Source organism: Suricata suricatta, chromosome 1 (genome assembly GCF_006229205.1).
Source record: "Suricata suricatta isolate VVHF042 chromosome 1, meerkat_22Aug2017_6uvM2_HiC, whole genome shotgun sequence".
NCBI classification, from domain to species: domain Eukaryota; kingdom Metazoa; phylum Chordata; class Mammalia; order Carnivora; family Herpestidae; genus Suricata; species Suricata suricatta.
This window is the reverse complement of record NC_043700.1, coordinates 164,400,902-164,421,493: the sequence shown is the minus strand read 5'-3', so window position 1 is coordinate 164,421,493 and position 20,592 is coordinate 164,400,902. Positions and strand designations below refer to the sequence as shown.

The 20,592-nt window shown below is 45.1% G+C and overlaps 1 protein-coding gene and 1 long non-coding RNA gene across 7 annotated transcripts in view; one reads left to right on the top strand and one right to left on the bottom strand.

Annotated features, from left to right (window-relative positions):
• Positions 1–20,592, top strand: part of C1H4orf19 (chromosome 1 C4orf19 homolog) — a 110,876-nt gene that overhangs the window by 84,498 nt on the left and 5,786 nt on the right. For 5 of the 6 annotated variants that reach the window (XM_029947575.1, XM_029947598.1, XM_029947565.1 and 2 more), the window contains one exon: positions 8,064–8,113. Coding sequence is in view for 2 of the 6 variants with exons in the window: in XM_029947598.1 (XP_029803458.1) it covers positions 8,094–8,113 (20 nt within the window). In the remaining 4 variants the exon portion in view is untranslated. Of the gene's footprint in view, positions 1–8,063; positions 8,114–15,320; positions 15,340–20,592 lie in introns of those variants that run through there. The other variant, XM_029947582.1, reaches the window with a different exon arrangement.
• LOC115298623 lies at positions 10,845–13,585 on the bottom strand. The gene is made up of 2 exons (XR_003911799.1): positions 13,489–13,585; positions 10,845–11,121 (listed from the first exon to the last, which is right to left on the bottom strand). It is a non-coding gene; the product is annotated as an uncharacterized LOC115298623 (long non-coding RNA).

Sequence of the window (20,592 nt, the reverse complement as noted above, 5' to 3'; positions counted from 1 at the left end):
TGGGATTCTCTCTCTTCCCCTCCCCTGCTCTCTCTCAAAAATAAAGAAACAAACAAACAAACTTAAAAAAAATTCCTCTTGCTGTTATAGGTACTTCAGTTCCTGGTCAATGATAGACCCTTGAACAAAAGCCAGAAAAGAGGGTCATGATGAGAAGATATGAGGAGAGCCAGCCCTCTCCTTCTCATGGGGCCCTTCCTCACCAGCCTGCTGATAGCCTGTTAGAGATTAAGAACCTCAAGGAGAATGGCAGCTGCTGTTTTTGTGTTTCTGCTACCTGCTTAGCCTGATCTGTGCTTTATTTGTGCCACCCACATCTAGAAACAAACACAAAGGCCCAGAGAGGTTGAGAGATTTGCTCAAGGCCACAGAGCTAACTAGTAGTAGAGACAAAATTCAAACTCTGAGTTTCTGAGTTCTTCCAAGCTTTTCCCTCCTCCCACTATGCCAAAGTGCTTTCCCAAGGACTCACGGAGTCTGGCCACCAGCAGCATTTGCTCCCAATCTCTGTGCATGGGCAAACAGTGTCAGGAGATGCAAGATATACCCCTTCCTTGCTCCCGGAGTGGCTCCAGATGAAAATGAAACCTGTAACAGAGTAAAAATTCCTTTCCATGGACAGATAGCTTAGCTGGTTAAATATCAAACTCTGGAACGCTCTATTTACTAATAGAATAACACGTGGAATGTGATCCCTTCAGGGGTTTAATGTACTTGAAAAAATGCTGTAAAAATCACCATTTTATTTATTTTATTTTATTTTATTTTATTTTATTTTATTTTATTTTATTTTTAAATCACCATTTTAGAACCTCTAGGGATGCCTGGGTGGCTCAGTTGTTTAGGCGTCCAGCTTCAGCTCAGGTCATGATCACACAAGTTTGAGCCCCGTATCAGGCTCTGTGCTGACAGCTCAGAGCCTGGAGCCTGCTTCAGATTCTGTGTCTCCCTCTCTCTCTGACCCTCCCCTGCTCATGATCTGTCTCACGCTATCTCTCAGAAATAAATAGATAAATAAGTAAATAAGTAAACAAACAAATGAACCTCTAGACCAACACCATCCAATAGAACATGTTTTAGGTCTACATTGCCCAATATGGTAGCCACTAGCCACTAACCACAGGTGGCCAGTGGTTCCCATATGGACAGCACAACTCTAGAATATTCTGAAAGGTTCATTGCTGGTGCCCACATTTTCGTAATACTTTGCCTGTAAGTGCTATTATATCACTGCATCATAATTATTTGTTTCTGTTTTGCCTACCTCTCTAGGTTTTAAGCTTTTATGTCTTATTCATTCTGCTGTGATCATCTTCTAGCACATGGCCTGGCCCACAGTAATAGATGTTGAATGATTAATTTAGGTTAAGAAAATAGATCTTTCAAAAGCATCTTTGTTACTGCTTGCTATCATCTGGTTGACCCTTTCTCAAGATCTTGCTCATTATGACTAGGTTAGTTCCCACATCTTTAAATGAAGCCCAGACTCCTCACTTGTGAGCACATTTTTCTTTCCTCCAAGGAAAACACTTCCCTTTTGTTTTGGTAAACACTTTTTTAGCTGATTATTTTCGTTATTTATTTCTCTAAATGAATGTTTCCAGTACTATGTCTTGATAAGCTTTTCAGTTTTATGCTTCCACTGTGGAAGAGGATTTGGCTTCCACCCTTGGCCCCACCGCACCCCAGAAATGTTCCCAATCCCCACTGCGCGCCCCCTCCAGTTTTAGTTTGGTGAATATCTAGTGTCTGTTATTAACTCTGCAAATGCTGTTCCCAGCCAATCCAGGTGGAAAATTCGAATTCCATTTTCTCTGAGGCTAACAAATGGCTCATTTTTTCATGTGTTAAGTATTCTGCATACTTGTCCTGATTGAAGCCCAAATTCTTTTCCTTTTTTTTTTTATGTTTATTTATTTTTGAGAGAGACAGAGAAAGAGAATGCAAGCAGAGGAAGGGCAAAGAGAGAGAGAAAGAATCCAAAGCAGGCTCCAGAGAGAGCAACAGAGAGCCCAATGCTGGGCTTGAACTCATGAACCATGAGATCATGACCTGAAGTCAGGTGCTTAATCAATTGAGCCACTGAGGTGTCCCACCCCAGGTTCTTTTCTTATTGTGTATATCTTTGTCTTTGGGATCCTTCAGGGATTCTATCAATTTCCTCTCTTAAAACTGCTCAGAGCCTTCTTGCCTTGTCCAGTCCAAATGAGCTATCACTGTGGCTGTGTCCACTGCTGGCATTCTGAGATCTTGGCCACTCTCATCCTGGGGAATATTTTGTCCCTCTCCTGTGTTTAATGTCCTATTTTCTGTATCCCTTGCTTCCCCCTCTTGGTTTACTCCTTCATTTGTTTGTGACATTTTCTAATCGCTTCCTTTCCAGAAGAGGAAGGTATATGAGTGGTAAATTTTTTGAGAACTTTCAGATTTGAAAATATCTTTATCCTACCTCCTCACTTAACTGGTCATTTGGCCTGGTTTAGAATGAGGGGTGTGTGTGTGTGTGTGTGTGTGTGTGTGTGTGTGTGTGTGTGTGTGTGTTTAAAGAGTCTAAAACCATTCTGATCCCCAACTCTTTAGATATGATCTGGTTTTCTCTTTCTAGAACCTTATATGATACCAATTCTGAAACATCACAATGATGTGTCTTGGCGATGAGTCTGTTTTTATTTATTGGGCACTTGGTGAGTGCTTTCATTTAGAAACACATGCTATTTAGTTACATAAAATTTTCTCAGATTATTTTGTTGATGAAGTCATCCCTTCCTCTTATTCTTTCTTTTTGGACCCCCTGCTACTTGGATGTTGGATCTTCTAGACTAATCCTCTAGATTTTTAAAAATCTTTTCTATTTGATTTTCCATGTCTTTATCTCTTTTGCTACTTCATATGAGATTTCCTCATCTTCTTCTTCCAGACTGTCTATGGAAATACTAATTTTTGCTCTCTTGATTTAGTTTCTGAGAGCTTTTTGTCATTATTCTGTTTTTTTTTTTAATAATCTCTGTTCTTTTCCAATACGAGTGACATGGCGAGGGTATTATCGTCAATTGTTTTGTTTTGGCTTTAGTTTTCAGCCCCCTACTGTGTGTTTTAAGTGCTTTTTGGTTGATCGGTTCGTTGATGTCGATCTCTGACTGTCCTCCGATGCCTGAAGGACAGCTCGAGGGTGACCGCCAGCGTTCCCAGAGCCCCGGAGGGGGGCAGGCTGAGGCCCTCAGCACTCCACATGCACACATCACTCAACCCCCAGTTTGGGATTTAGAACCCCTGCCCTCTGCTGTGTGTTCTCTACTATATTCTAGTCCAGAAACCCCGCTTTACCCTTTCTAGACACTAAAGCTACATTCTTCGGATGAGCTAGAGAATGGAAACCACTTCCAAAAGCTGGGAGTGCAGAAAGGGATTTAGGAGCCTAACTGCTTCTTAAGCACCTTCCAAGTCATCCTAATTCTAGCCCTCCCCTCTTTGTCCCTTCTATCCTAAAGCCTTTAAGGATTCTGCTAAATAGGGCTGGTTCTTGGCTTCCTACACTACTGATTTGCTAGGTCACATCCACTTTCTGTTTTTATGGACCCTTGCTCTCTCGGCGAGCCATGCACGTCTCTTCTCTTGTAATGGAGAGTGGCTGGCTGCATTTGTTCTGTCTGCCACCTTTCCCTTACCATCTCCCCACTATCACTTTTTTTTTTCTAACGTTTACTTATTTTTGAGAGAGACAGACACAGAGTGTGAGCAGGGAGGGGCAGAGAGAGAGGGAGACACAGAATCCGAAGCAGGCTCCAGGCTCTGAGCTGTCAGCACAGAGCCTGACATGGAGCTCGAACCCATGAACCATGAGATCATGACCTGAGCTGAAGTCAGCCGCTTAACCAACTGAGCCACCCAGGTGCCTTCATCATCTCTTCATCTCAGAAGGCTAAATGCTGAACTCAGGCTCTCTCATCACGTATGCCACCTGCTGTTTATGGACCACCATTCTTCCCATCTGTCAGCCTCCAAGAATTGGACTCATTTCAATAACTCTTCTTTCCTCACACAAATCCTTTCTTTCAGGGAGATCTGGCTTTTTACTTTTCACAAAACTCAGTACATATTTGTGGAAGTCCTTTGTATTCCTTGTTGAAGAAACAAAAATAATGAGATGTGACCACTAGACTCAAGAAACTTCCAGTGAGTAGCAGGGAAAAACAGAAACTGACTGATTGATAATGATAGTCATGGTCGTGGTCATGGTGACAATGACAGTGGATGGAAAATCATAGTTAATGTTAAGACTGGCACAGTGCTGACCGCTGTGCTCCATACTCTACTCTTTTCTTTCACTTAACCCTAACTACTCTCTGAAAAAGATACTATATAATTACAATTGTTATTTTACTCAAAAGGAAACAGGTAGTGAGGCAACATAACTTTCCCAAGACACCATATATAGTAAGTGTATAAACCAAAGCACTAAGAGAAACCAGGGACAGGAGAAATCAGTGCCTAACTCAAAACCAAAGCTTGTAAAGATTGTTTTCCGCATTTGCTCTTTCCTTTGGATTTGTCTTTGATACCACCCCACACCCGGCTCTTTTCATCTCCTCGCTTAATTCAAAGGATCAACTCAGCAAGTCTCTGCACAAAACTCGTGTAATGTTCCCTGCTTGCTGCCAGCAGGGGAGGCTTTCTGGGGTGTTGCTGCCATTCTGCCATTTGCTGCTCGAGAACCTACCTGCATCCCAATCAGGTCACATATGGTCTTCCGTGCCTACTTTCAAAGGCCCCAGTAACCTCATCACATGTGCTATTTCCATCCCCAGATCCACTGCATGGGCCTCCGCACTGTGTTGCACAAGTCCTAAATTCTCTCCTACTCTTTTGCTTTTACTAAGCTGTCCTCTATCTAATTCCCACCATCTCCCACATCCGCATTTCTCCCTCCAGCCTTCCCTGGCAGCTCCACCACACTGGGATTGCTGCTCCTCCTGAACTCCCACCATGCTTAGACTGATTGGCTTTACCAACCTTTGGGTCCTCACCAAGTACAACCCAATGTAATGTCAATGGTATCTTGCCCAACAAATAAATTAGCCATGTACCTAAGGCACTAACAAAACAGGTGCACCAAAATATTCTGTTTGGAATGAATTTGTTTCAAAAAGTCATTCTGGGGAAAGAAATAGAATTCATTTGAAAGGTCTTATTTCTGGCTATTGTTTTTGTTCTGATACATGATCTTTATATAATGCTTAGAAGTAAAATTCTTCACTCCATCTCTGGCTACTGTTAGTGTTCATCTTAGAAGTTCTTAGGTTAAGGGTGCCTGGCTGCTTCGATTGGTAGAACATGTGACTCTTGGCCTCTGGGTTGTAAGTTCAAGTCCCACATTGGGTATAAAAATTACTTAAAATCTTTAGTTACAAACAGAGAGGAAAGGAGGCAAACCATAAATACAGAGAACAAACTGAGGGTTGATGGGAAGGGAGGGGAAAACGAGTGATGGGCATTGAGGAGGGCACTTGTTGGGATGAGCACTGGGTGTTGTATGTAAGTGATGAATCATGGGAATCTTCCCCCAAAACCAATAGCACACTGTATACACTGTATATTAGCCAACTTGACAATAAATTATATTAAATAGATAAATAAATAAAATCTTTAGAAAAGAAGATTCTTAGGTAAATGTCTTATACAATATTCGTATAACTGTGTCTCACATAGACACTTATTTAACATAGGATATATTTAGTAAATATATGCATCATATATTCCTGAGATAAATTATGATATAGTATTAAAATGCCATATTTCATTGAATATTTGATGTCATAGATTATAGCATGTACTGTTACATACCACAAAAATAGAAAATAATGCCGCCAATGTAACCATGATGTACCAGTGAATGTAAGTTGCATTTCAGTTTCAGAAGTGTTAAAAGGTGAATGAATACATGTGCATCTCAGATTTGATTAAATATATACACTGTTGACTTATAATATATTGGTCTTAAGCATCTTAAAGTTCTCAGTGATATTTATAGCTCACATTTATAAAAGTCAGGCCATGTGCCTCTATTTCCAAGTCACTGTGTCAGAAGACACAACATGTGGATAAACAATGGTGAATCCATGACCCCTCCCTACTTAAGTTTACCTACCGTCCAATGGCAGGAATGTTATATAAGTGAATGAAGGCAAAAAGTGATTGGAGCCATCCAAGAAGTTAAAGATTCCATAGAAATGAAAACAGTGGAGTAATTACCTTTTGTTGGGGTTTAAAAATAATCTCACCGGGGGAGGTGGGGTGCAATGAGGTTTGAAGGATCACTAGAATTTTGCAAGCCAGCTGGGAGAAGTAATATGTGCAAAGGCAAAGAAACAGGAAAAATGTAAGCATGTTTAGAAAAGACTGAAAAGTCCAGATCACCTGGAAGTAGGCGTGGCTAGAGAAGCTTCAGAGCTAATTGAGCGGAGCCACTGATGCCCTGTTGTGGAAGGCCCTGACTGCTGAGCCGAGGACATTAAAGGACATTGGTCGGCCATGCAGAACCACTTTAGGCTTCCTAACAAGGGGATGGCTTGTCGAGCGCTCCATCTCTGTGGATCCCAGTTTAAACGCTCCCTCCTCAAGGTCCATGCCTCGCTCCTAAGAGGGTCTTACCTGTAACTCCATATTGCCACACCCATTTTGTTTCCTACAATGCACTTGGCACATGGCAAGTCTGCCAACCACGTGGCAGATTCCAAGTTCTTTAAACACCAAGGAATCCAGAATACTCACTCTTTTGCACATAGGGCTGTCATTGTATAGAGTACACACCCTGGGAGTGTCTCATTCCCTGCGGTTTCCTGGAGCCTGGCACACAGTAGGAATTCCGTGATTCCACTAAATAATACCCCATCATTTCCTGTTTCCTCGTTGTCACCTTCCCTCTACTCAAAAGGCCCTCCCACCACATCTCACCATCATTATTTTTCCATCTGCCACAGTTTTTCCTCAAATGTCAGCGAATGCCTGCCAGCCCAGTGACACAACCTCGCAGTCCTGAGATTTTGTTTGCATTATTCGTACCCTGCATAATATTTTAGTGACTTGTAAACTCTTCGTGTCTCCTTGCCCTCCCCAGCCAGATGACCAGCTCCCTGAGGCCATGGACTTTGCCTTTCTCGTGTCTTCCTTACCAAATAATATTCAAGTTGAATTATGAGCACTGTGGTCAAAATTAAGAATAATAGAATCATCTGACATTTCAGCAATGTATTTGATTTTAAGGAGTAATTAATAAGAAATCATACTGAATGAAAAGACATTACAGGGCTTTGAAGCTGAATTACCAAAAGGGTAAAACTATTCCAGTATTGTGTGACAAACTTGAGACAGAATTCATTCTCTCATGAAGTAATTTATTTGGGAGTGGACTAAGAGCACTTCCTGAAAACGTCGCATCTTGATATGAGTGAATTATTCTAATAGTCACAGAGAAGTTGGTAAGAATCTGAACAACATTAGCTTTACATTCTCAAATCTTACACATCACTGTTTTCACTAAGCAAAGCTGTTTTCTAAATTATGTATTTTATTAAGGTATTGCACATGTATTCATTGAAACTTTGATTGTTTGCTAGGTCTACAAGGGAGCAAATTCCTTGAATTTTTTTTTCCTGCTTAGTTGAAACTTTACCCATCAGAGAAGAGGTGCATCATCACGTGTTTGCCAACAATAATAAATAACCACAGTACCTTTTGGTTACTGAAGAGTCGCAGCATGCCCGGCCTGTGATAAACTGCTTACGTGTTGTGCCATTTAGATGTCACTACAACCTTTGTATAGAGGAAATCACTGAATTGGGGTGGTTGTCAATTGATTCCTGAGTGTTAGCTGCAATCTGTAGGCTGCAGACCTAGGCCTGGCAAGTCCCAAGACACTCGTCTTCCCGAGCCTGCACCTCCGGTCCCCCACCTCACTGCCTTGCATCCCCTTGGGACATGCGGCCCGCTGTCACTTTCAAGATAGCGCTTGGCTGTGAACAGGAGACAACTTGCAGACTCAATTTGCAACTTTTTTGTTGTTGCAGGAAGAGAAGTTAAACTTCCAGAGAAACCCAATGGACAATCTCCACAACAGGTAAGCCGGTTTCTTGTCCATTTTATACTTTGGGGAGAAAAGTCTGTTCTTTCCACTTTCCATTAAATTTTCTATTACTTGGCCCTTTGCTATGGTTTTTATTACCTGACATGTGGAAGCCAGTAGACAGAGCAATCCCTGAGGACTACTGCTTTCTGGCTTCGTGCAGGTTCGTGCAGAATGTTATTTCCTTTTTAGTTGTGTGGTTCCAGGATGCAGTTCTGAAACATGTGAGATGAGCATGACCCAACCGAGTCTTCACACTGAAAGATTCACAGTATGAGGAACTGAAACAAGATGGCAGACGTTGCCTTGTTTGAGCTTTAGTGAGAAATGTGTGCCTCAGACCACTCCAGTTTTTTGCCACTCAGCCTTTGTCCACAAATGACTACAAAAGCAAGCTGAGTATTCATTTGGGGATTGCAAATAAAATTTTGCAAGTTAGATGAGTTCACCAATACGGAATCCACAAATAATGAGGATCAATTCTACCCATAAAGCATGGAGATTAACACCAGGTACTTAGGAAGCTCTGTGTAAGTTTGATATTTTTGTCATCATTGTTGTTAAATGTTATTAAACATCCTGAGGGCATTTGGGCACCTTTGAGAAGTCTTATGGGGAATGATGTGATTCAGATTTGTGTCCTAAAAAGATCACATGACTTTCATGTGGCGAATGTGTTAGGTAAATGCAGGTGGAAGGAGGAACTTCAGTAATTCGAATAAGAAAGAAGTGATACGGGGCACTTGGGTGGCTCATTTGGTTAAGTATCTGACTCTTGATTTCAGCTCAGGTCATGATCTTGCTGTTCGTGGGTTCGAGACCCGTGTCTGGCCCCATACTGACAGGGCGGAGCCTGCCTGGGATTCCATCTTCCTTTCTCTCTCTCTGCCCCTCCCCTGCTCACTTTCTCCATCTCTCAAAATAAATAAACTTTTAAAAGAAGAGGTGATAATGTAGGATGGGGGCAATGGCAGAGCACATGGAGAGAAAGGGTGGGTCTAAGACAGTATAAGAGGTAGCCTTCCTGCCTTCCTGTTCATTCACCATGGAATATGGTTCAGAACTCCACCAGCACCATTATCTGCTCACTTCTGCCCACAAGCTCTTTCTAATCTTCCTAAGATTACTCAGGTGCTATTTATGTAACCATGTGACGTATTTCAATCCCGTAGCACTAGATTAGTCATCTGCTTGTATATTATTGATGGATTTTTCCCTTGCTAGATTGTAAGCTCTCTCCAGATCCCTAGAATTGAGACCAGTAGTTGGCACATAATAGGTGCTCCGAAAATGTATGTTGCGTGAATGGCAGAGATCTTCTGTCTCTTTGTATCCTAATAACTAGCAGTGCGTTACCCCCAGTTATGTGCTTTGGGTTTATTGAGGCCTTAGAACCATGTTCAATCTTTTCCAGTGCACAAAATGTTTTTACAATACTTTCAAGAAACATTGGGAATTCAATTCTGCATATGCAGAGCCATCTATAACATGGGACAGTCTGTTTTTTCTTATCCTCTGACCAGTTAATGCTTCTAGCCTTGAGTCCTAAGTACCTTTACAGAACAAGGTGATTGAGTGGGATGTTCTCTAAGATCCTTTGTGGTTTGGGCACTCAGGATACTGGGATTTACCTAGAACTAGTTGATTCCCAGCATCTAGCCCTGAGCTCTGCTTCACTATTGGGGCACCTGGGTGGCTCAGTTGGTTAAGAGTCTGACTCTTGATCTCAGTTCAGGTCTTGATCTCAGGGTTGTGAGTTCAAGCTCCGTGTTGGGTTTCACGTTGAGCGTGAAACCTACTTAAAAAAGAAAAGAAAAAAGAAAGGTATCATTATTTGTAGCCTTACAAGATTGTGTTGTTTAAACTTCTGTCCACGTTGCCTCCTCTAAGGCTTCCTCATCATTTCCAGAACTTAGCTTTTTCTAAGTGCTTCAAGTTTCTTCCAGATTTCTTCCACATCCCAGACTTACCACATAGAGGCATATCATGTGTTGGAGCTGCACCCTGGTCGCCACGGCTTCCCAGGGAGGATTTGGTCAGAGCAGCACTGGTTCCTACTCACAGTGTCTGAAAGTCAGTGGCACCCAGTGGTGAAAGAATATTCTCATGGATGACGATGGTGAACAGGGGAGCGGTCAACACTTAAGAACCTACTACTTGCCGGACACACTTTGCTAGGCCTACTACATGTTTTAATCATGCGATCTTAATAGGAACCCTGCGAGATTTCGGCGTTACTATTTTCCCCATTTCATGGTTGACAAGACTGAGAAGTGAAGTGACTTAGTCAAGATCACCCGGCTTTTAAACAGACCAATACAGATTTTGATGCCAGGGCCCTTTCCTCTAGTTACAACACTAGATTGTCTTCTATGTACTGGATAATCAGGTCCTTTACCCGCTTTCTCTAGACCCCCTATGTGAGTTTATACGTGTTCTTTGACCGGTCCTTCTGGTAAAATGGCCAGAAAAATGAAAGCGATCGTGTACTAATGCCAAAGGTGTCTCTTAGGTTTCTAAGCGGATGCCCTTCTAAAGATTGCATGCCTTTCCATGACACTTGAACCAAAGTCAGTAGGTCAGCCCAACACACTGAGTCGAGATGAGTTCTGTCAGATGATACTGTTACCGTGGTGGTCAAGGGTACGACGGAAGGGGGTCCACTGATCCCCATGGAAAAGACAGAACTGCACGTGTTAAGTAAAAACACATCATCTCCATTTCAGATTTTTTAAATCTTCTCAAACTATATTTGCATTACCTGAAGATTCTCCAGGATGTGCTGTTCATATTCTGGGAAACTATAAGTCCTTCAGAAGATCATGGTTTACCCTCCATCTTCAGTTTGGTCTGAATCTTGTTGCTGAGGTGATTTTCCCCGCACAGCATGCTTGGGTTGGTTTTTCAGTGGTGTGGTCTATTGGTTCGTCAGCGGATGAGATTCTACCCAAGTAGCAGAATTTGGGGGAAACATTCAATTCCACATCAACGATGAAAGTCTGCTATTTTAAATGAGATTATGTATATGTTAGCTGAGATCTATAAATGGTCAAGTCACCGTCTCCTCAGTGCTGTCTGTAATAATCTGCATAACTTCCTCAACATAGTTTTCAAAAGCACGTTTGATAAGCACATGGTGATATCTGGATTATCAATAGTAGGAGTTGTAGATATTTGTCTTATGCTGTTGAATGGGAGCCTCACTGAAGCATTTAGAGGCATATTAAAAAATCAGCTTCCTGGAGCACATGGGTGGCTTGATTTGGGCTCAGTTCATGGTCTCATGGTTTGTGAGTTCGAACCCTACATCAGACTCTGAGCTCACAGCTCAGAGCCTGCGTGGGATTTTCTCCCTTCTTTCTCTCTGCTTCTCCCCCACTTGCACACATTCTATCTCTCTCAAAATAAATAAATAAGCATTTTGATTTTTTTCTGAAAAACAAAAATAGCTTCCTGACACTATATTGATGATGGGAAATGGGTTCATATACCCTGGTGCCTATACTAACAATAGGGAATGACTTCCTTATTTTAGCAGCCAGGAAGACCATCTAAGGCTTACTTATTAACCACCATCACCCACACCCATCTGCGATGTTAAGTGTTTTCATGAGATTACTGAAAGTAGAACAAAGGTCCTTATGCCCCTATACCTTTTCAAGCGGCGGCAGTTTTAGAATACCAGTATATGGGAGGGGTTTAAGAGCTTACGAGGGAAAATAGGAGATTGTCTGGAAGTTCCACTGTACAGGAAATAGACTTATGTGGGGTGGGAAAGGGAAGAGAACTTGATGGAGATGATGGAGGGGTTTAAGTCCCTCCCCAACCACCACGGACATCCCGTGTGACCCACCCTGGGTCAGGTGTGCCAGCAACAACGTGTATGTTAGATAATACTGATTTTTGCAGAGTCCAATACTATTGCTGTGTATTCTTCAGTAACTTAGCTAATAAGCCTTTGACCAGGATATTCTCTACCTTAGGCTAGGTCCAGTCAGAAATGGGAACCCCTCCTTTCAAACAGAGGGAAATTATAGTCAGTAGATTATGCAAGTATTGGCAGAGCTGGAAAACCAAATGGTGGGACAACACAGAGATGGTCAAAGCAGGAAGACATTACCCCCCTCGGGGGAGACATGGAACCTGATGCTGGGGCAGTGGCTGGAAACACGGAGGGCAGAATGGTTTGCATCGAGGGCTGTGAAGGAGATCCGGCCAATGCCAGGATGGGCAGGATGCTGTCTAAGCAGAGACAGAAAGGGAGAAATATTCAGGTTTCTCCCATCTTCCCTCTCTGGTCTTGCACCAAGACCTTCCATTGGTGGGACCCACCCAGATCCAGAGGGCAAGGGCTTCTCAGCATTGTGGTGCCGTGGGAAACTGAGGCAGCAAGAGGAGGCAGGGATGGATCTAAGAGCAGACAGGCAGTGGAACTGCCCAGTGTCAGATTTGTTCACTTATGTCCCAATTAGTAAACACTAGGTAGTTCAAATTAATCCCATATTTCCAGACACTTGGTTATTTTAACATTTCCCTGTTACAGTGCCCATAGAGAAGGATAAAAGACTGAATACAATTTAGAAAGTGCTTAAAAGTAAATTCTGGGAAACAAGGTTTTAGAAACTTAAGAGGATTGGGGGGGCACCTGGGTGGCCCAGTCGGTTAAGCGTCCGACTTTGGCTCAGGTCATGATCTTGTGGTTCATGAGTTCGAGCCCTGCACCGGGCTCTGTGCTGACAGCTCAGAGCCTGGAGTCTGCTTCGGATTCTGTGTCTCCCTCTCTCTCTGCTCCTCCCCCACTCATGCTCTGCCTTTCAAAAATGAATAAATGTAATTTTTAAAAATGAAAAGAAAAAAAAGAGGATTGGAAACCTGCCCTGATCATTCAGTAATGAATTACACCTCCTTTCTAGACAGAAGCCGACTTTTAGGAATTTACACTCCACAGAGCATACACTCAAACTTTTTCCCTAGAACAGTTCCCACCGAGGGTACGGAAGGATGGGGGCACTGGTGAGGCATCCAGAGGGCTGACCCCAAACTACCACCAGAACGTGAAATGTCTGTGTGGCCTTCTGTTTAATTCCAGTTAATTCACACAAATTTTGGGCTTTTCGAACATACAATATTCTGAATTTATTTTTAAAATAAAAACGATGATGAGCATCTTTTTCCCCAAACCTCAAACTGGTCCGTATATATTTTGTGGCTTATCTTTACTTCCTAGTTCATGGCCACGTGCCCCCCTCCAGAAGATGGGTCCCCAGGACCAGCTCACACGCGGGTGGCCCATGGGGTCTAGACAGAGCACAAAGATGGCCAGAGAGGAGGGGCATTTGGCTAAATGGACAGGCCTGGTGGTGTCATACCTTATGTGGGCACACCTCACATGCGTCTTCCTCCCCAGCAGAAGGGAGCAAGGCGGAGTCTCCCATCTGGGGTTCTGATGGGCACTCATTGTGTCAACAGTGCTCTCCATAGAATGGTGGGAGCCTTCTGACTCTACTGTGATCTGGCCACATCACAGAATAAACCTCATGTCCAGCCCAAGCTAGAAGAGGCCCTGCCGTGTGGTGGTGCCATGGCCACCAGGACCTGAAGGTGACAGTCACTATTTAAAATATTTACCACATCACCTTCTCCCTAACTTGGCCGCTTGGCAAAGCACCTACACTATTTGTGCCCTAATTTTTGTTTCAGAGACCTTTCCCACACCGAGTCCATTCCTCCAATTTCAATTAAATGACCGATGTATATTGCCATCTGGTGGCCGTAGATGAAAGCACACTTACAAAATTCTGTCAGAGCCCAGATCAAGAGGATCCAGTTCCCTTTTGTAAGACGTTACCGCATCCCAAACTGCTGTGTAATCCAGCAGACTCAGAAATTAAAAGAACCTACCAAGACAGATGCCAGGAAATATTAATAATAATGAAAACCATAACAACAGCGTTAATAGCTACGTTCTACCACTTTCTAACTTAGATCCATTTACTTAGGTATGTCTATATTCGTACCTCAAAGGATTGCTGTAAAGTTAATATAAATGGGTACTTGAAAGTTCCCCAAACAGTGCTTAATGCACAGTGAACACCCAAATGTTATCTACTTATTATAAAGTATTAATGAGTACTGGCCGTCCACCAGGCACCATAGTAAATGCCTTACACACTCCTATCTCATGTAATTTTCAGAACAATCTTGACTAGCAGAAACTGTTATTCCCATTTCTCAGATTAGACAACTGATGCTTGAAGATGCTAAGAAATCTGCCTGGAGGTCACAAAACTAATAAGTGGCAGAGTTAGATGGAAACCCGCAGCTCTGACCCTAGATTACTCCTTTAGCCACTATGCTGAAATACCAGCACAAGGTGATGAACCTTCCCAAAGGTACATAAATCCCATCCCACCCCCCACGTATACTCTCACATACACACACACACACACACACACACACACACACACACACACTCAAGACTAAAGTTCTTCCAGGGAGCACCCGGGACCCATTGTTTCCCCAGAACCTGGTACAGTGCCTGGTACACACCACGGATTCAACGGAGAGCCGTGGGATTGGTGGAGACACTGTGTGAAGACCGTGACCACTCACAAAACATCTGCCTTAAGGACAGCAGGTTAATGACTACATCTGAAAAGGAAAAAATGGCATCAGATTTTGAATAGAAGAAAAGGCCACAGAAGTGTTTTTAAATCAATCAGGGCACCTGGGTGGCTCAGTCGGTTAAACATCTGACTTCAGCTCAGATCATGATGGTCATGATCTCAGTTTGTGGGTTCGAGCCCTGCCGACGCCTGTGCTGACAGCTCAGAGCCTGGAACCTACTTCGGGTTCTGTGTCTTTCTCTCTCTCGGCCCCTCTGTCACTCGTACTTGGTCTCTCTCTCCCTCTCTCCCAAAAATAAATAAACATCTTAAAATTTTTAATAAGAAAAAGATGTTTTTAAGATCAAAAAGATTGTGATAGACGAGTACATGGACCACAAGAACAGAAAAATGGAGTGACGTTCTCACTGTTGTAAAAGTGTTTTGTTTTTCCACATACAATGCAGACACCAAGGACCCTGTGGCTCCAGCAGCAGTATAGTTACGGGACCAGGACCTGGCTTGCTCCTCAGAGTTTGTGCAATGGGATCACCGCAGAAACAGCGTCTACACCGGCAAGCTCAGCCAGGCAGGCAGTGCTTTCACTAGTGCGATGTGAGTGGGCCCCAGGGCAGTCTTTTATCAAGGCATACCAACTCCAGGGCGCCTGGGGGCTCAGTCAGGTGGGCGTCCGACTTCAGCGCAGGTCATGATCTCGCGGTTCGTGAGTTTAACCCCCACGTTAGGCTCTGTGCTGACAGCTCACAGCCTGGAGCCTGCTTCCGATTCTGTGTCTCCCTCTCTCTCTGCCCTTCACCCGCTCATGCTCGGTCTCTCTCTGTCTCTCAAAAAGGAATAAATGTTAAAAAATATATTCAAAACAAACAAAAACAGAAATACCAAGTTCAACCCTGTCATTTCACCCTCAGAGACCAATTTCTTCCTTTAGCTCCCGAGACCCTCATCTCCAGACCGGTAGCCTACGTCCTCCCCCAGCCCACTGCAGCGAAGGGGTCCGGCAGTGCACCGCGTCCGGCCTCACAGGGTCCCCATGATGTGAGCCCCCCCCCCGGGGGCTCTGCTGTTACACTCTCTCCGAGGCACTCCCTGGAAAGAGGCTGAAGAGACCGCGACCCCAGAGCTGCAGACCTGAAATGAGCCAAGAAACACCGAGGAGCAGCTTTTTCCACTCAGTCAGGATCATGTGCTGGGGTGAATGTGGCCCCGGGACCCAGACACACCTCAGTGGAGTGACCGTGGGGTGGTTGACAAGCCCTGGAGAGACGACACCTCACCCGCGCCAGGGTTCCGTCGGTGCCTGCCTTGCCACCATATTCACAGAACTAACAGTGTATCAACCAGGTTGAGTAGAGGGTCGATGAGGGACGTTCCCCTTCTTCACTGATTCCCCTTTCAGATTGTCAGATTTGGCAGAGACCTCTGGCGTCATGGACTTAAGAGATCCCACGACTGTCCCACGTCTGAGCAGCTGGTGACAGAGCCATTGCCAACATGTGACTCCTGGCACAGACTTTGCCTGGCTGGGGTCACCCAAACACCATGTTACACTTGTCGCCTGAGGCACCGTCCTCCCCCAGATGATTAGGACTGTCATTTCAATGGTCATTTTCCCTAAAATATTTCACAAAACATGAGTTTCATTGTTAATAAGTCTCTTATGGGAAAAAAAATCTGTGGTCAAATACTTCGAGTAACTACGGAGCTAAACAAGGTGAAATAGTTCTTTTTCATAACCATGAACATGTTCATCTTGAATCTCTGCTGTTCTCAAAGCTATCTGACCAGGGACCCCTTTTTTGAGGGGAATAACCGACCAACACATTTCTGCACATAAATATCCCATCAAACCTAGCTCTGGATGATGCGGACATGCATCTTCGCACACCAACCATTGAGAGTGCCTAAAATAGACTACTTGATGGTGATAATAAAGGTCCTCAGGCCATCTTCCAGGCTCTCTAGAATCACTGAAGTTCAGCCTCTTTAGGAGAAAAGGAAACTCACTGAGAGTTTTCAAAGGCAATGGTTCTGCTGAGGAAATCGATTGAGCAGTCTAAGGATGTATCTTGTTGCCTCTCTTCAGTTATGAATTCAGCCTTGGTGGTGAACTTGGGCAGGCCATCTCTTATTCTATAGAGCGCCTGGTAGTTTTCTTCAGCACCTGGCAATTATTTTCTCTCATTCCTCAGTACCCAGAAACGACTCACTAAATATTTGTCAGCTTCACCTGCTGACCAGGTTACGTGAAATCACAGCTCTTTGAACACTGGCAAGCTGGTTTTCCAAAACGGAGCTGAAATTTAAGTGTTGCGTTTTATTGTGTCTGCCTTCCAAGTATTCCAACTTCTATAAACTCTAACCACTTCCCAGCAGCTGCGTCTCAGGCTCCTTGACTAGAACCCTTGAAGCAGAACGCCCTTGACCCTGGGAATTGCACAACGTCCCGGTGGGGTGAAGGTGGGGATGTCTGTTTCCTAAGCCCAGTGGGAGGAACCCAGTCTCTCCCATCTCTCAGCTTCTGCATTTGGCTTTTTGTTTGGACCATTGGGTAGTGCGAGAATGGGAAGCGACAGACCCTCAATTGGAATAACTTGAAACATCCCACACTCCGCTTTTAGTCACTTACACCTGTCACTCGCCAGTCATTCCTTTGAATAGCGAGTATGCAGGGCTCTGCGTGAGCTGACACTGCCCTGAGTTAGGTGTTTCCTGGACGGAGCTTGGGATTAGAAGGGGGGCAGTCAGCTGATGGGCCCAGAGCACCAGGCAGCAAGTCCCTCTCAAAGACCGGGCAGCTGAGGACAGGAACCAGACCTTCTTTGCCTCCTGAGGCTGGGACTGGCTATTGAATAAAGGTCTTTAGGACGCGCTCACAGTGACCGCTAAATCCAGAAAAATCAGCCTTTTTTTGGTGAACTCCTTTCCAAAACCTTTCCCCCGTGCTTCTTTATAGGGATTATCTTATCAGTGATTTCCCACAGGTGTTAGCTCCTAGTCCAGGACCAAGCAGAACAACAATTAACATTAGATTGGTGCTTTTTTAAAATTTCCCACTTTTTTTCTTTTTTCATTTTGACATTACATCAGGCTTACTGAAAAGTTGTGAGAAAAGTGCAAAGAATCTTCCAAGTACCCTCCACTCACTGTGCCCAAAAGTTAACATTTAGCAGATTTGCTTTATTCTTCCCTTTCTCTACACACACACACACACACACACGTTTTTTTAGAATCATTTTAATAAATTACAGATATCATGCCCCTTCCTCCTTAATATTTCTCCCTATATTTCCTAAGAACAAGGGTATTCTCTTTTATACCCCAGTGCATTGATCAAAATCAGGAAATTAACACTGATTTAATGCTGTTCCCTAATCTACCTTATTCAGATTTCGACAATTCCGTGAGGAAGGACCATTTAGCCAAAAGCCTATGCATTCCGTCTGTTGTTGTGCCTCCTTAGACTTCTTTAACCCAGACTAGCTCCTCCGTGTTTGTTCTTCACAGTAATAGTGCACTTTGTTAAGAGCACGGACCGTGCTCCATTTGGGTTTGACTGGCGTGGCTTCGTGCTTCCACCCAGGTTACGTTCTTGTGGCGGGAAAACCAGGGACGTGATGCTGAGTTCCCAGTGCCTCCCATCAGGGCCCCCAGAGCGGGTCAGGCTCCTTGCAGGCAAGGTCACCTTTGGGTGCAGGTGCCGCGTGCCCGGTTTCTCCACTGTGCAGACCCCGTTTTACCTTTAAGCACGTGGCGGGAAGATGCGCAGAGACTCCCCAAACTCTTGCCCGCTAACCTCAGCATCTTCGACGATTCTTTCTTGAATCAGTTACTGTTGTGATGGAGATGTTTCTAGTCCCCTGATTCCTTGTGTGTGGGTTAGCTGGCTTTCTATGTGTAAAGCGGGGCATTCCCTGAGTGTATATGCTCGTGGATACGGAAGTCCTCATCTTATCCAGGGGCTTGAACCCTTTATAGCGGTGGGTTTCATTCTGATGCTCCAGTAGTTCCAGATCTGACCAGGAGAGCCTTTACAAGCTGGCCTCCGCGCCCTTTGACCCGCCTCAATCCCTCTTTAGGGCCACCACTCTTCACAGGCGGCCCTTGGCAGCTGGGTTGGGCCATTTTCTATATATCGTGTCTTCCTGATGAATACTCCATTTCTCTGCCTGGTCAGAAAACCCCGGACTCTCTGTGGTCCTCCTGTCCCACGCCCCTCCCCCACACCCGCCTACACCGCGATCCCTTCCCCCCACACCCCGCTGTGGAACAGGATTTTCCAGCACGGAGACTTGACTAGTAACTGACCGAGCCTTCGCATGTCCATCTTCAAACACAGGACTGTTTAACTTCAGCATTAAACACAGGGCAGAGCCAACCCCCCCAACACAGGACTCCGGAAGCAGCGGGCGCCTGTGGTGACTGGACATACCCTCCTAATGGTATTTGCTTTTCCCCTGTGTAATCAAGCCAATGGTCGCAAAGGATTTGCCCTTTGCTTCTCAGCTGCTTTTTTATACTGCAAAGAGAAAGCAAATTTTGATTCTACTAAGTAATAAAAGGCATCTGACTGCTGAGTTCTAACCTTCAAGCTAGCTGTTGTCAAGGGGGGAGGGGGACGGGGAGAAGGCAGAGAGACTGCCCATTGTGAACTGTATTAAGAGCATGTGCCCCCCCCCTCCATGTCCCTGTGTCACACCACACAAGGAGGGTTTCCCTTTCACTCCTGGAAAGGGGAGAACTCCTCGCTAAGAATGAGCTACAGACACCGAAGTGACATACGAAAAGGAGAAATAAATTGAACTTGACATTAGGAATTCTCACACAAGGAAGGTGTCATAGGTATGGGCAGGTGAAGGTAGGGTGTAAATACATCAGTCCCCACCCTTTCTGTCATGGGTCACCACAGCCATGGACGCTGGAGCCGGTGAGAGAAGGAATGTCCCTGGGGAGAGAAAACTCTGGGCAGGGGTGAGAAGGCAGAGCCTCTGAGCAGGAAGAGGCCACCTCCACTGGCAAAGAGAGGCAGGGAGGCCCAGAGCAGGGCCCTCAGGTAAGGGAGCAGCAGGCCGGGAAACCTAGGTGCTGTGCCCCGAACGCCAGTCGGGGGCGGGCTGAGAAGCCAAACCAGAAACTTGATCCTGAAGGGGAGAACCTTTAGACGTCCTTTCTATTAAATGGCTTTGAAGGAAAATATAGACCCAGTGGTTTTCCTGGGGCGGGGGAGGAGGGGAACCTAAAGCCACAGATGACTTATAAATTCTGTAAGAACAGGGAAGTGGTGGTCTCCAGTTGGCCTGTTAAAGCTTAGCCATCATTGCATTTCAGAGCATGTTGCTCATGTGGCCCTGGCCACAGCGGCGGAGGGTGGGGACTGTGGCCTGGCCGGGGTTCCCCAGGGTCAGGTCAGCCTCAGACGCTGGGAACACAAGGTGTGGCTCAAGGCCTGACTCCGCCTAGCTTCCTCCCTCCCTCCCCTCACCTCCTTCCTTCTTTCCTCTCTTCTTCCCCTCCTTCTTCCTTCTTTCTTCCCCACCTTCCCTCCTTCTTCCTTCCTTCTCTCCTTCCTTCCCTCCTTCCTTCCCTCCCTCCTTCCTTCCTTCCCTCCTTCCCTCCTTCCTTCCCTCCCTCCTTCCCTCCCTCCTTCCCGCCTTCCCTCCTTCCTTCCCTCCCTCCTTCCCTCCTTCCCTCCCTCTTTCCCTCCTTCCCTCCCTCCTTCCTTCCCTCCCTCCTTCCCTCCCTCCCTCCCTCCTTCCCTCCCTCCTTCCCTCCCTCCTTCCCTCCCTCCCTCCCTCCCTCCTTCCCTCCTTCCCTCCCTCCTTCCCTCCCTCCTTCCCTCCCTCCCTCCTT